We start from the raw sequence: 16,044 nt of genomic DNA, 5'->3' as shown, positions 1-16,044 counted from the left end.
ACCATGATATTTTAATATACTAGCAGTTATAATATATAATAGTAGATACTAACTAGAAGTTAGTATCCTTAATATTCTGAGATACTTCATGTTGGTTTAGTTTTATGGAACCTGCCTTTTCAAAGATATACCAATGGGATGTAAAGAAAAGAACCTTTACCTTTAATAGAGAGTGGCTAAGAAAATTACCCTCATTGTATTAATATAGTTAAAATATGAAAACCACAAATAATGATGACTAAACTTGACTATTCCAAACCATCAAAGTGTGAATATGTGTGAACAGTTAAAATCAGGCTATTGTTCTAGCAACTCACTACTTTCCCAAGGCAACACAAGCCATTTTCAGACAATTCTAATTATTAGATCTTTTAAGATTGTGTCCAATACCTGCCCCCCGAACCTTCCAACAGTTAGCTCCTTTCCGCCCTTTAGACTCATACAGATCAAGTCTAAGTCCTCACTCACATGATCATGATTAGTAGGCAGGTATTGACAGAGAGTGACCCTATAAGCCCTCCTCCCCACTCTGCTCTGTCCACAATCTTGTCTCCTATCTAAACAGCTCCATTTCCTTCACACAGTTCCCATCACAAGGCTTCAAACGCCCCAGCCCTCCTACTCCAATGTGTGGACCCTTTCAAGGTGTGGTCCCAGAAGTGAACAGAATGCTTAGGCTTGCCTGTGACAACATAAAAGACAATGGGCCCATCACCTGACTCACTGAGGACACTTTAGTAAATATTGCCCATGGCTGAGAGATCAGCACACCGCTGATGAACACGAGGCCCAGAGTCACTGAGAGGGTTGTATCCTTTCCACAGGAGGCTGCTTTAACATGCAGCCACTCCTTAATTTAAATTCTGTAATTTCCTTATGTAAGACTTTTCATTTCTGCTGTTAAAACGCCCCATTTGATTAGATTTGGTCTCTTGATTCACCTTGATTCTGATCCCATGTCCTAACTGTTTAACTCCATAGATATCCCTTACAATATTGAATGATTTGAAAATCTCATCAGCATACCAACAATATCCTCTAAAGAAATATTTTGCACCTAGCACATAAGTGGGAATTCAATAGTTGTTGAATGAATGAGTTCATATGCTCTTATTTACAGTAATCCCGCCTTATCCACAGTTTTGCTTTACACTTTCAGTTAACTATAGTCAATCGTGATCCAAAAATATTATATTACTTTGAGAAAGAGACAGAGATCAGATTCACATAACTTTTTTTTTTTTTTTTTGGAGACAGAGTCTTGCTCTGTCAGCCAGGCTGGGGTGCAGTGGCACAATCTCAGCTCACTGCAGCCTCCACCTCCCGGGTTCAAGTGATTCCCCTGCCTCAGTCTCCCTCAGTAGCTGGAATTACAGGTGCTCACCCACCACACCTGGCTAATTTTTTTTTGTATTTTTAGTAGAGTCACGGTTTCACCATGTTGGCCAAGCTGGTCTCCAACTCCTGACCTCAAGTGATCCGCCAACTTCAGCCTCCCAAAGTTCTGGGATTACAGGTGCAAGCCACTGTGCCCAGCCTCACATAACTTTTATTACAGTATATTGTTATAATTGTTCTATTTTATTATTAATTATTACTGTTAATATCTTACTGTGCCTAATTTATAAATTAAACTTTATCATAGATATATATGTACAGAAAAACATAGTATTTATGGAATTCAGTACTATCTGTGGTTTCAGGCATCCACTGGGGGTCTTGAAATGTATCTCCCACAAATAAAGGGGGAGAACTACTATAATCCTAAAAATTCTGTAAGGCATTATCACTCATTTTATTATGAGACTAATGAGATCTGAGAGCTTAGAATAACCCGATCTTCTGGTTGCAAATCCTGTACTCTTTAAACTACTGTTCATCCCCTCTACATATTCACGGCAAAAACACTGAATGAGACAAAAATGGGAGCAGAGGTCTTGACAAGCCCTCCATGATTATGTTAATCCAATAGTCTAAAATATGGCTAAAGCTAACAATAAACTATCTACCTAGTCTGTTCCAAATTTCCTCATGCTACACACCTTTAATTTCTTTTTTTGACAGGGTCTCACTCTGTCACCTGGGCTAGAGAGTGCAACGGTGTGATCACGGCTCACTGCAGCCTTGACTTCTTGGGCTCAAGCTATCCTCCCATCCCATGATGGCCTCCCAAGTAGCTGAGACTACAGGCACACGCCATCACGCATGTCTAATTTTTGTACTTTTTTGTAGAGACACGGTTTCACCATGTCTCCCAGGCTGTCCTGCCTTGGCCTCCCAAAGCACTGGGATTATAGGCATGAGCTACCACACCGGGCCTTAACGGTTTTCATTAATATAAATACAACTATGTATTCCCAATGCCACATTCATAAATGAGAAATTTTAATTATTGATATCTTTCAGTTTTTAATAGAAACAGTGATACAAAGCTGTCATAATTACTTAGTTTTTAAAACAATCTACAAGTCAGTCTGTGAATGGTATTTACATATTTAACATATGTTTATAAGAAATATTTACCACTGCCCAGTACGGTGGCTCATGCCAGTAATCCCAGCATTTTGGGAGGCTGAGGTGGGTGGATCACGAGGTCAGGAGTTCAAGACCAGCCTGGCCAACATAGTGAAACCCCATCTCTACTAAAAATACAAAAATTAGCCAGGTGTGGTGTCACACACCTGTAGTCCCACCTACTCGGGAGGCTGAGGCAGGAGATTCACTTGAACCCGGGAGGCATAGGCTGCAGTGAGCCGAGACCACACCACTGCACTCCAGCCTGGGTGACAGAGTCTTTGAGACTGTCTCAAAAAAAAAAAAAAAGAAATGATTAACACTATCAGTTATAATCATGCTCTGGAGAACTTTTTAGCACTTGTAGGACTTGGAACTTGTAATGATAATTTTCATAGTACCAATTCATGGTACTATGAATTGGCATTATTTTCTCTCAGATGTTAATACCTACTGGTAGTTTGTAAGGTAGTACCTTTAATCAGTTAGGAAGCTCATCTTAACAGTATAAATTCTTTAGATATAAATTATGTATTTAAATACAAATTTAAATACAAATTATGATTAATTCATCATAAACAATGGAATCCTGTTCCTTTATTATGTTCCTCTACAGTGGCTACCTTAACTGTAATTTATCTGAGTTATTTTTTTTTGTTGTTCTCATCACAAAACAAGAAAAAAAAAAAAGGACTATACAGCAAAAAGGCCAGATGAATAAATTAGTAAATTAAGAACATTCATAGTTTTGGCCTTTGTTCTCTGATACAAAAGCAAAGATTTTAGAATTTGCCCTATTTCTTCTCATCTGTGAGATGCTATGTACGCTAGAAAAAGAGTTAGTAGATGGTTCCTAACTTGAGTCTTCAGTTCACAAACTGGACTTAATAAAGAATACATGCCTTGCAGAGAACACACAGACCAAGTCAAGTAAATCCTAATGGCTGTATTCATCATCTCTGGTTTCATGCAGTAGAGACTTCAAATAACCGTGGAAGTTTAAATGCAGGAAATGCTGCAGCCCCATCTACTGGAGAAGTGCAGGTAACTGAGTCAATTTTTAATAAATTTATCCTTATGTGTGTAGGTAAGAACCTTACCTACATCTTTTCGTCCTGGTTTTTCAAAACGTCTGTCACCCCTGGAAAAGAAAAAATAAGTTTCAAACAAAGTCTCACAGTGATACAGATTTCCTATCTGTGACACTCACTTTCCCATTTTTCTAAAAGCATTTCTTCTTAAAATTACAAAACAAATAAATAAAGTTATTGCCTAATATTTGGAAAATACAGAAAAGCACAAAGATAAAAAGAAAAATGTCCATCCCCTCACCTACCAAAAGCTGTTTCTATTGGCCCAAAATATTATTTTTTAAATTAGATAACTAGTATGCAGTCTTATATACTGCTCTTAGAACGTGTTTTCCCACATCATTAAATATTTTCAAAAACACCTCTAATGCTCATATAATATCCTACTTTGTAGATATACAATTATATAAGGGCAATATCAATCTGTTTGGCTTATTTCCAATTATTTTATATTATAAATATCATCACAGTGAACACTGTTGTACATACATCTTTGTGCAATTGCCTCCACTCATCTTGATAGACTTCATATAAAGTCACAAACAATATAGAGAGAAGATACTTTTACTAATACCAACAAACAATAACATGACAATTTGGTATTTGCTATCAAATACCAAATCAAATTAACTATCTTGCCACTCATATATTAACCTATCTATCTAGAATCCGTCTTCCTTTAAATAAGAATCATTTAAAAATTTCTAATGTACAACTTGATATTCAATACTTAAGAGCATTTTTTAAAATGAAACCCTTTAACTGTACAAAAACATTTCTCCCCGCAGAAAGCAAAAAATAAGTAAGTTTTATATGCCAAGAAATTTTTATGCCAATATGTGGATCCTTTAGTTACCTTTCCTCCCAGCTCTGCGATCTATGCATTTCTCTGCCACCGCCTCGACCAAAAACACCCTCTACTTCATCAAAACTTCTTTGGTAGAAACCACATTCACCTCTGCCTCTGCCTGAAAATAAGAAAACAGAAAAAAATGATAGTCAGATGTCAACATGTGGCACACATTCACCACCATAAATTAATATCTAAAGTTCTATCTCTATACAAGGCAGGACATCTACATTTAAATACTGAACGAGGCCTGATGATCTTGACTTATGAGACCAACAATAGCACTGAAGTAGGCAGACCACAAGAGGCTGAAAGAAACAAGTTAAAAAACTAACGTAATATAATGTAATAAACCCAGTCCTGAACAAGAAAGTATCAACTTTAAGTTCTTTAACAAAAAGTTGAATAGTGAAATTCTAAGAAGTTCAATAAAACACAACCCTAGATTAAATATTTTATTGTTTTATATTCATAAAAATGGAAGAAATCTTGGCTTAGAGAGTTTAAGAAGACAGGGGCTAAAGTCAAAAAGTCAAGCACAAAAGTTAAAATAATTTATCTAATCCCAGAGAAAGGATAACTTAATAGGATCAATTCTAAAACCATCAAATCTCATGAACGCCATACAGGGTATATTACACAGTAACCAAAGGTACAGTTTACTCTATACCCAAATCTTGAGGTTAAAAAGAAATGTATCAGGACTAAACTTGAACCAACAAAGCTGGTAGAGTGTCTGGGTATAGGGATTTAGAGGCTCTCTCTGGTGGTTCAAGCATAAACTGGCCTTTACTGAAGGCAATTTGGTTAGATCTATTGACATTTGACTCAACAATTCTACTTAGGATTTCTCCTAATAGAAATAGTTGTACAAAAATGCAAATATATATGAAGACGTTCACTGTAATTAAAAAAAAACTAGAAATCTAATCAATGAAGGATTAGCTACATAAATTCTGATAAAATATAGTAGAACACTATGATGCCACAGCGGATTAAGCACGGACATTATTCTGTTCAATAACAAGAACATAGTGAAGAATGATGCATATAAAAATTATTCCATTTATATAAATGATACAGCTGCACCGTTAGGGTCAGGAAGGCTATATATCCAATTGTTAGGTCTGGAGGCAGAAGACCGTATGCACTTTTAGCTTTATACTTTATGTACAGTTTTCCCAACAAACGTTTGTATTCAATAAACAGGTGAGAAAATGAGAGGAGGGGATGAGGGGTGCAGGTCTAAGGATGTATTTATAACTAGGTGAAATCTTAGCCATCGTCCCTAGCTCAATTTTTCCCACAGTACACAATGACCCAAAGAAAAATGATAATGGATCTTGATAAATGCATCCCAAAGCTTAATATAATTGAGCTAATTACTTCAAATATCCATGCAGTATTTCTATTTCTTGTTTGTAATTTATCAAGAATTAACTCAGAATACACTTGTACTTTTATGTGACTATATTATGAAGTATCAAAATAATGCACCAAATTATTTTGTGGGTACTCTTAGAAACAATGGATACCCTCTTGACTAGTGCAAGTATCCACTTCTTCATTTGTCAAATGGAAGTGAGAAGCACGGTGGAACTATAATAATCTTAAAGTTACCCTTCAACTTGTGTCAATTTCCCTTAAAGTCAACTCACAGTTTAAGTACTTCTCCCTTCAGGAAATGTATACACTGTATTTAAGATCCTAAAATAATGTAATACAAATTGTCATATAACGCATGTCCTCTACAAGGAAGATTTTAGGATAGGGGCAAAAGTCTCCTCGTCTTTTAGAGAAAGCCATTTTCTCAGGAAGGCCATTACACTTGTATCACCTTGAAGAAACTGTTTTATTCCAGAAACATATAAATATAAAAAATAGCCTCCAGCTTACCAGAAAAACAAGCAAAACACATATAAAATATTTTCTCAGTTATGACTAGCACTGACACCGGTCCTGCTAATGATACTAAAACTTTACGGTGGGACATACTACAACGATCAGGTTCTAAACCTTTCCAACTTGGAAAAATTTTAATCTTCTATAAAGTGGTTCCCATACATGAATAAGGAATTAAATATAACATGATGAACCTATCGTAAGGCTCAATTAAAGAACTGTTCTACTGTGAGTTCACCCTATTCTTTTTGGGAATTAAAACATACTTCCTTTTAATAATGATGAAGACAATGGTTGAGAGTTGTGTCAATCTGCTTTATTTTTAAACAACCTAACCAAATAAAATAAGAAGATGACAGTTTCATGTTGTTCTTACCACCTATTTAGTTTATTTAAATTTTACTAGTACATGATATTTAGCAGTCTGGAAATCAGTCAATTTCCACATCAAAGTTTCCTAAAGTTGCAAACAGCCAAGATAATCATCTAGTGTTAGCTCTGCCTATACAAAGAAAAGCCACAATAATCATTATTTAACCAGCAAGTTAAAATTAAGTAATGAGTGGAAAACACAAAACCACAGATTATAATTACAACCTTCTTTTAGAAAATGGGCTACTGAGATCATTAAAAAGAATCACGGGTAGTTGAGATAATGTTAAAAGTACTTTTCACACCAAGTCAGTTCACTCACTTGACTAGTTTCGTGCCATTCTTCAACATTAATATGTAAATAAAGTCATGACTTCTTACATATGTCACAACATCTATCTTTTTTACATAGCCTGATTAAATTCTGAATGTAAGCTTTCTATCATATGTGATAACCCTTCATTTCAAAGAAACCAAAAAGCAAGGAGAAATTCAACCATAAACCAAAAAGCAAGGAGAAATTCAATCATTCACTTGTTTCTCGATTAAGTAATGGGGCCGGGAGGTGGTGCTGTTCAGAGATTGGTTGGTATTTGCAGCACACAAAAGTCGGTGTTATTCACACTTCTTCATCCAGAAGATCTCTCCCTGGCTTGCCCTGAAAAGCACTGGAGGCAAAGCTGCCCAAGTACAACCTCTCCTTGCCACCAACCCACAGCAGAAAAACACAGGAAATGCCCAAGCAGCAGGCCAGAGCCATAAGTGGTCAGTCCCAACTCGAAACCACCACCGTGCCACCAAGATGCATGGATCTCAAATTCTGGACCAATGGAACCTAACTCGGTGTATGAATCTGAATTGCCTGTGGAGCTTTTGAAGCACACACATGCCTAGATCCCACCACCCAAAATTTTGTTGCACAGGTTATTTCCTTTAAGTTTTACATTTAGTCTAACATCTCCTCAGGTTAAAAAAAAAAAAAAAAATACTCTTTAAAGATGGACAAATAAAGCCAGAAGGAAAAAACACAACTAGGTAATAGTACCTAGCAAAACAAGTGGAGAGTTTTAATCAGACACTTCACACCTGGATTCCCACATTCTGAATGGACTACTAAAAGAAACCTCTTCCCAGGAATGCACAATTGAATGCATTTTCTAGAGAGACTGTAGATAAATTACTCTATTTATAAAGAATTTAAATACTCTATACTCATGATGATGCCAATCTTGGTGGTATAATATGGAGAGACAATGGTCTCACTCACTGCACACATCCAATTCTTCCATTTCTAAAGTATCTCTTAGAGAAAATTACAAGGTGTATTTAGACCACTGTTATGATTTAGTCAACGTAAGAGCTAAATGATTAAGCAAGTATTCATATTACAAATATTAAGAATGTCATCATATAAGAGAAAATCAGCAAACCCAAAATAGGGGGCAGATATCAAAGAAACAAGTAATATCACAATAAGACTATTTTTCCAACACAAAAATCTGTAAAACTATAGGTTAAATAAATGAATGTGGCAGAATTATCTTTTGTTCTACCCCTAAAGGTCCTAGTCCTGATGAGGCAGTTTTTGTTAAAGCCCCTCTCCGGCTGGAGAAGCTCTTGGCACACGCCTCTCACACAGAAACTGTCACAGAGGACTGCAGGTACTTCAGTGCTGCTTCCATAGTTAAGACACTTCAGGAAGCGTTGGCTCCCAAAGTGTAAGGCTCTCTGGGGATGAGGAACATGGATTTGTCGGAGTGAATTGGGACTGTCTAGATTCCCTCATGTTCAAATCTGTACAGCTAGAATTATACTCCTCTGTTCCAAATCAGGGATTATAGAGGAGATACCTTAAAAAAATGGTTCTGAATATAAATATTCAGGACATTTAGTATGCAGTTAATGTCAAAGAACAGTTTTTATTAAATCAGGCATTCAAATATTTTAAAAGTAAGTTCTCTATCCTCCTCCTCCTCCTCCATTATTACTTTTTTCATATGAAAGCTCACCTCGCCCTCTTGAAGAACTTCGACCTCTAGGAGCCCCCACCACTGTTCCTCCTCCTCCTCGTCCTGTCAATCGCAGGACAGCAGCACTATTTACAGACATGGAAAAGTTTCTCTGCCAAAAAAAAAAAAAAAAAAAAAAGAGAGAGAAAAAGGAAAAAAAGAAAGAAAAAAATGGATGAAACAGATAAAACTACATGTTGCTTCTCCCCATATTCCCACTGCATCTATAAAACGGCATCTAATTACTACTAGCAATGGAAAACCGTAACTGCACAACATATGAGATGATCCAAAACTTGATTTTACTTGATAACTGCAAATTAACATTTCAGATCAACAAAATTGACAATCAATGCCTTACACTATGCTAGGTTTGGTGAGGAAATAAGCAAACAAACTAAATGCCCTATATATGCACAAGTAGATAGGGAAAATACATAACAGAATACAGAAAATTTTACAAAAGAGATCTGGTTTGAAAGGGTCCTGTAAGCCTTTAACTGGTGAAAGGTGGAAATGAAAGGGAGTTACCAAACGTCTGATGCGAGGGTAGGACATTCTGCACATCAATGTGAATTAGCAACTCCAAGTAGTATTCAACAGAATGACAGGAATCATAAGTGAATGGGAAAGGGCCAAGGATCTAAACAAGACCAACCATCTAAATAACACATTAATGGGAAGATGAAGGGAATACTTAATAAATTAAAGTAAAACCCAATCACTCAGTTATTAACCTGCATTTGCACCACAGCCAATCTGGAACAGGGTCAAGTACAAACAGATAATGGAGTGCACCTTTGGTATGTCTGTAGCCAAGGGTTCTCCTGGCAGAGAGAAAACCTTAGGCTTAAGAGTTAAGGTAAAAGGCCAGGTATGGTGGTTCATGCCTGTAATCCCAGCACTTTGGGAGGTCAAGGCAGGTGGATCACGAGGTCAGGAGTTCGAGACTAGCCTCACCAAGATGGTGAAACCCTTTCTCTACTGAAAATACAAAAATTAGCCAGGCGCAGTGGCAGGCACCTGTAATCCCAGCTACTTGGGAGGCTGAGGCAGGCGAATTGCTTGAACCCAGGAGGCAGAGGCTACAGTGAGCCGAGATCACGCCACTGCACTCTAGCCTGGTCGACAGAGCAAGACTCCGTCTCAAAACAAGAAAGAAAGAATTAAGGTAAAAAAGAATCCTGCAATTCAACTAATATTTTAGTCCAAACTGGTTTCCACTGACTTTCTATTTTGATTCAAAATCAACTGAAATATGATGTCTATATCACCTTCTTTTGAAGAAGTCAACATCTAATTGTTAAAAAACTTCTCCTTTCATTATTAAATGTGTTGTAATAAATAGGTCATTTTCTCCTAGCTGCTTTTTTCAGAATTTTATTCACAACAATTTGTTTGGTAAGTTTTAGGAACTTTATCAGTGTAAATAAGAATTTTTTTTAGTTTTTAGGTATATAATCATATTATCAAGTAACTTCAAAACTAAAGACTTAAGATATATTTGACAACTAAAAATAAAAGACACCAAACTCAAAAACTATATTTTTATTTCAAACTATAATAAAATGTACTTAATAAAAAAGAAAACTGATTGAAACATATATATTAACTTACCTTTTGGCACAGAGTAAGCAGTGGGGTACTAAATAATGTCTCTGGGTATTATTATAATTAAACAACAGTATGAAGTCCCAAAATACGGATTAATATATTCTAATATTGAAATAATTGTGATCAGAGCTAACTGCATCATGTATGCTAGGATCCCATGCAGTTGAACACCTATGAACCAAACTATCACATATATAAAACTCAAATGCACCCGTTTGAGTGCATATATATTTTCACAAACTCTCATACATTGCTGATGAAAGTATAAACTAGTATAATCTCTCTAGAAGGCAATTTCTAAAAATTTAAATGCCCATCCCCTTTGACACAACAATTCTACTTCTTACCCATGTAAAAACTAACATAAATAGAAAGATCATTAACTACAGTACTGTTCATAAAAGCAAAATATGGAAGCCATCTATGTATTAGCCAATCCTAATTTAAAAATCACGGTCCTCTACATGTAAAATTCTGTACTGCTGATTTAAAAAACAAAAAAAAAGAAACAACTCTATTTCTTTCTTTTTTTTTTTTTGAGACGGGGTCTTGCTCTGTCGTCCAGGCTGGAGTGCAGTGGCACGATCTCAGCTCACTGCAACCTCTGCCTTCCGGGTTCAAGCCATTCTCCTGGCTCAGCCTCTCGAGTAGCTGGGACTACAGGCGTATGCCACCATGCCCGGCTAATTTTTTCTATTTTTGGTAGAAATGGGGCTTCACAGTGTTGGCCAGGATGGTCTCAATCTCCTGATTTTGTGATCTGCCTGCCTCGGCCTCCCAAAGTGCTGGGATTACAGGTGTGAGCCACTGTGCCAGGCCACAAATCTATTTCTTAGACAAAATCGTATGATAACAAAAACTGCAATGTCCTATGGTCAACCTAATATACAGGGACATGGAGCATACTTGTAATTAGGAACACGGAGAGGCCAAACTCCCTGGGACTGAATTCTGGCCCCTACACTCAACTTCTCTGTGCCTCATTTTCCTCATCTATATAATGTAGATAGGGATATTTTTATCTACCTCACAGGTCACTGCAAGCACTCAACACATCAAACGTTAAGTGCTTAGAACAGTGTCTAATACACACTAAAAGCTAAGTAAGTATGTCATTATCTCTTAGATGCTTAGGTTAAAACTGTAAAGTGCCAGGCACGGTGGCGCACACCTGTAATCCCAGCACTTTGGGAGGTCAAGGCAGGCAGATCACTTGAGGCCAGGAGTTCGAGACTAGCCTGACCAACACGGCAAAACACCATCTCCACTAAAATTACAAAAAATAGCCAAGGATGGTGGCAGATGCCTGTAATCCCATCACTTTGGGAGGCCAAGGCAGGCGGATCACTTGAGGTCAGGAGTTCGAGGCCATCCTGGCCAATATGGTGAAACCCCATCTCTAATGAAAATACAAAAACTAGCCAGGCGTGGTGGCGGGCGTCTGTAATCCCAGCTACTCGGGAGGCTGAAGCAGAAGAATTACTTGAACCCGAGAAGCGGAGGTTGCAGTGAGCCAAGATCACACCACTGCACTCTAGCCTGGGCAATAGAGTGAGATTCTGTCTCAATAAATAAATAAATAAATAAAAACTGTCAAGTGTAGAACTGTGTGCATCGCATGCTACCATTTATGTGTGTGTGTGTGTGTGAGAAATAGTGTTTAAGGGAATATACAGATAGTTGTAGACACCATAAGCACCCTGGAAGGGAATACAAGCAAATGGAAATAGTGGTTATTTCTGAGGAACAGTAATAGGTGGCAGAGTTTGGGTGAGTCACAGACTTGCTTTTCATTACGTGCTTTTTGAATTTTGTTAGGTATATATACAAGTATTATCAAGAATGAATAAATAGGCCGGGCGCAGTGGCTCACGCCTGTAATCCCAGCACTTTGGGAGGCCGAGGCAGGCAGATCATGGGGTCAGGAGATCGAGACCATCCTGGCTAACACGGTGAAACCCCGTCTCTACTAAAAATACAAAAAATTAGCCGGGTGCAGTGGTAGGCATCTGTAGTCCCAGCTACTCGGGAGGCTGAGGCAGGAGAATGGCGTGAACCCGAGAAGCAGAGCTTGCAGTGAGCCAAGATCGCACCACTGCACTCCAGCCTGGGTGATAGAGTGAGACTCTGTCTCAAAAACAAACAAACAAACAAAAAAAAAGAATGAGTAAAGTAACTTCTTTGATGTCAAATAAATAAAACACACCAGTCTTGTAACAGCTACCTAAATTGCAGGTATAATGCATTTTTTTCTCACTATATTTGATACATAGATACATGGAGGGAGAAGGAGAATGAGTATGTCAATATGCTTTAAAGATACCTATTTCAAGTAACTTCAGCAAACAAGACATGCAGCAAGAAGCCTGGTTTAAGTTATTATTTACCTCCCTAAGAGTACCAAAAGAAAAGGTATACAAAACTCTAGTCTAGGAAGATCTAGTCAATACTAATCTCTGAAGGGGTACCTGATCATTCAAAGGACAAACATCAAATTTTTTATCAATTTTTTGCCAGCTTTAAGCACTGTCCTACTCCAACATATTTGGTAAATGATAAAGGCTACCAAATATGCATCAGGAAATCCCAAATGGTGCATTTTAAATGCCTTCAAAACGGACCTGATGATCTTCTGTGGCTACAGTGAAAACCTCCCAATGCTTGCATCAAGATGCTGTGATCACAGAATACAGACCTTAAGATAAACATTTCCATCATAAGAACAAAATTAAACATATTCCTTTAGTTGTTCTGGAACTAATTTTGGTGTATAGGCGTAGTGCATACCTAATTTTATTCTCCTCTAAATTGTTAACCAACTATTACTGGTTAACTGCAGTTAACCAACAGATCTCAAGCAACATTTGCAAAATAATTTTTGATTTTCCAAACGATCTGTGTACTTACTACACACTAATTTCTTTAAAATGTTACAAGATGTGTCTGGGTAATTCAATTATTCATTCTGTTGAATAAAAGTCTACCACATTTTGGTAACTAGTAGCATGTCCTCCTCCCTCTTCTGATACATTTAGTCTCTAAGAAATCTAGGAAATCATTTAAAGAAACATAAAAAGGAATTTTTAAAAATAATATGCAAATAGCTAAAAATTAAAAGAATAATCACAAAAGAATAAAACTGGTACATGAAGCTCATAAAATTAGCTTTTTTATTTAAAATCATAATGTGGCCAGGCACGGTGGCTCACACCTGTAATCCCAGAACTCTGGGAGGCCAAGGCAGGAGGATTCACTTGAGCTCAGGAAGTCTGAGACCAGCCTGACCAACATGGTGAAACCCTGTCTCTACTAAAAATACAAAAATTATCCAGGCATGTTGGTATACACCTGTAATCCCAGCTACTCGGGAGGCTGAAGCACAAGAATCCCTTGAACCCAGGAGGCAGATGTTGCAGTGAGCCGAGACTGTGACACTGCACTACAGCCTGAGTGACTGAGCAAGACTCAGTCTCAAAAAGAAAAAGAAAAAGAAAGAAATAAAATCATAAATGCAACTTTAACATTTAGAAAACTTACTGGGCACAGCTATGGTCAATGACTTTAAAATATGAGGAGCCAGACCAGGCATGGTGGATCATGCCTGTAAGCCCAGCACTTTGAGAGGCTGAGGAGGGAGAATCGCTTGAGGCCAGGTGTTCAACACCAGCCTAGATAACAGAGCGAGATCCTGTCTCTACAAAAAATGAAATTAGCCAAATGTGGTGGCATGCACCTGTACTCCCAGCTATGCAGGAGGCTGAGGCAGGAGAATCCCTTGAGCCCAGAAGTTCAAGGTTGTAGTGAGCTATGATCATGCCACTGTACTACAGCCTGGGTGACAGAGTGAGACCCTCACTATACCCCAGCCTGGATGACAGAGTGAGAACCTAGCTCAAAAAATAAAATCTAAATAAGTAAACAAAAAATACACACACACACACAGAGCTCATATAAATAGCATAAATCAACAAGAAAAAGATGAATATCCCAAAAGAAAAACTGGCAAAGGCAAGAAAAAAATTAACAGAAATATAAATGATGAATAACCATCTAAACTGTTTACTGCTACAGGCAAAGAAATGCAAACAAAAACGATGGGAAAAAATTTTTCCAAATCTGCAGGGAAGTCTTTCAGTAAAAATACTTGATGTTGGAAGTACAGAATCGTACCACTTGTATTAAAAGGAGGAAAATATATTTCCATATTTACTTGGAAAAATACATAAAAATTGCTAACACTCGCGGCCTCTGGGAAAGGGGGCAGCTGGCATGGAAAGGATTAAAATATTAGTTGAATTGCAGGATTCTTTTTTACCCAAATTCCTAAGGCTCAGTTTTTACCCCTCTGCCAGGAAGACCTTTGGCTACAGCCATGTCCAAGGTGCATTTTCCTCTGTGTATCACACTTCTGCATTTTTGTACCAACTGTATAGAAGGTATTCAAGTAAAGGACATATGCCAACATTTTGTTTCTTTTTTATTTTAATGGAGTCTCACTCTTTGCTCAGGCTGGAGTGCAGTGATGCAATCTCAGCTCACTGCAACCTCTGTCTCCCGAGTTCAAGCGATTCTCCTGCCTCAGCCTCCCAAGTAGCTGGGATTACAACTGTGTGTCACCACGCTCGGCTAATTTTTTTATTTTTAGTAGAGATAGGGTTTCACCATGTTGGCCAGGCTGGTCTCAAACTCCTGACCTCAGGTGATCTGCCCACCTCAGCCTCCCAAAGTGCTGGGATTACAGGTGTGAACCATGCATCTGGCCCCAACATTTTTGTCGTTCAAAACATTTCATAGTTTAAAACCTTCTTGAAAAATTCTCTTTCCAAATGCCCAGGATTTTAATATTTCATAGAATATTTGAAAAGATTTTTATTACTTCTTGCTTTACCTTTTCCTTAAGCGTCAAACAGATATATTTTTGGCTCCCTGGACTCTCTTCTTCCCGTATGGATGCCCATAAAGTAACATTCAAGCTTTCCAACAAGGCTTATTTTTCCATTTTTCTAAAGTCATCATAAGTTCCTTGAAATCAGAAACTCTTTTATTTTCTTTGCACAGAACAAAATACACTATAAACAGGAACAATATTAAATTCGCTACTTTCCAGCCCACAAGTTTTACTTTCTCACATCACTCTCTCTCACACACACACACACACACGTACATTGGTGACAGAAGAGTTTTGAATGCATTTTGAACTGAAGAGCTACATTTTTCCCTTAGTAGTAAAATGCACTGGTAAGAATTCAGGTTGGCAATTACTTCTGAAAATCTGTTTATTTGCAAAGATGATTTTCTCCCCTCCCCACAAATCACTCTTCCTCTCTACTTGAGTAAAGTTTTAAAGGATGGTTCCCAATGTCCTTACGGATCTACAAACGTTTCCAAATACTCAAAAGCTACAGATACTACAGAAAATCTAGTCAACTAGTAAGCATCAACATACCAAGAAATAGAAGAAAGCAGACCTATGAGGATGCAGGATAATCCTTAGAGCATAAATAGTAACTTCCTATTTTCATGCCTTAGCAGGAAAAGAATAAGAGTTTGCTGGGGCTCAGAGCTAATCACAAACCTGTTCTTCTTCTGTAAAGGGTACCAGAGCCAATGGTGGAAGGGGTTCTTCCTGGAGGATAGGCAGAAATTCTTTATCCAGAAGGTCTGAAGGTATCTGTAGGACCGAACACATGAT

The 16,044-nt window shown here is 37.6% G+C and overlaps 1 protein-coding gene across 8 annotated transcripts in view; it reads right to left on the bottom strand.

Moving 5' to 3' along the window:
• GIGYF2 (GRB10 interacting GYF protein 2) overlaps window positions 1-16,044 on the bottom strand; it is a 164,448-nt gene that overhangs the window by 94,857 nt on the left and 53,547 nt on the right. For all 8 annotated transcript variants that reach the window (XM_030803960.1, XM_030803966.1, XM_030803961.1 and 5 more), the window contains 4 exons: window positions 15,928-16,023; window positions 8,739-8,850; window positions 4,462-4,573; window positions 3,615-3,655 (listed from right to left, as the gene is read on the bottom strand). In XM_030803960.1, coding sequence (XP_030659820.1) covers window positions 3,615-3,655; window positions 4,462-4,573; window positions 8,739-8,850; window positions 15,928-16,023 — 361 coding nt within the window. The remainder of the gene's footprint in view (window positions 1-3,614; window positions 3,656-4,461; window positions 4,574-8,738; window positions 8,851-15,927; window positions 16,024-16,044) is intronic.

The sequence above is a fragment of the Nomascus leucogenys genome, chromosome 22a (assembly GCF_006542625.1).
Source record: "Nomascus leucogenys isolate Asia chromosome 22a, Asia_NLE_v1, whole genome shotgun sequence".
NCBI lineage: Eukaryota > Metazoa > Chordata > Mammalia > Primates > Hylobatidae > Nomascus > Nomascus leucogenys.
This window is presented reverse-complemented; position numbering and strand designations above follow the sequence as displayed.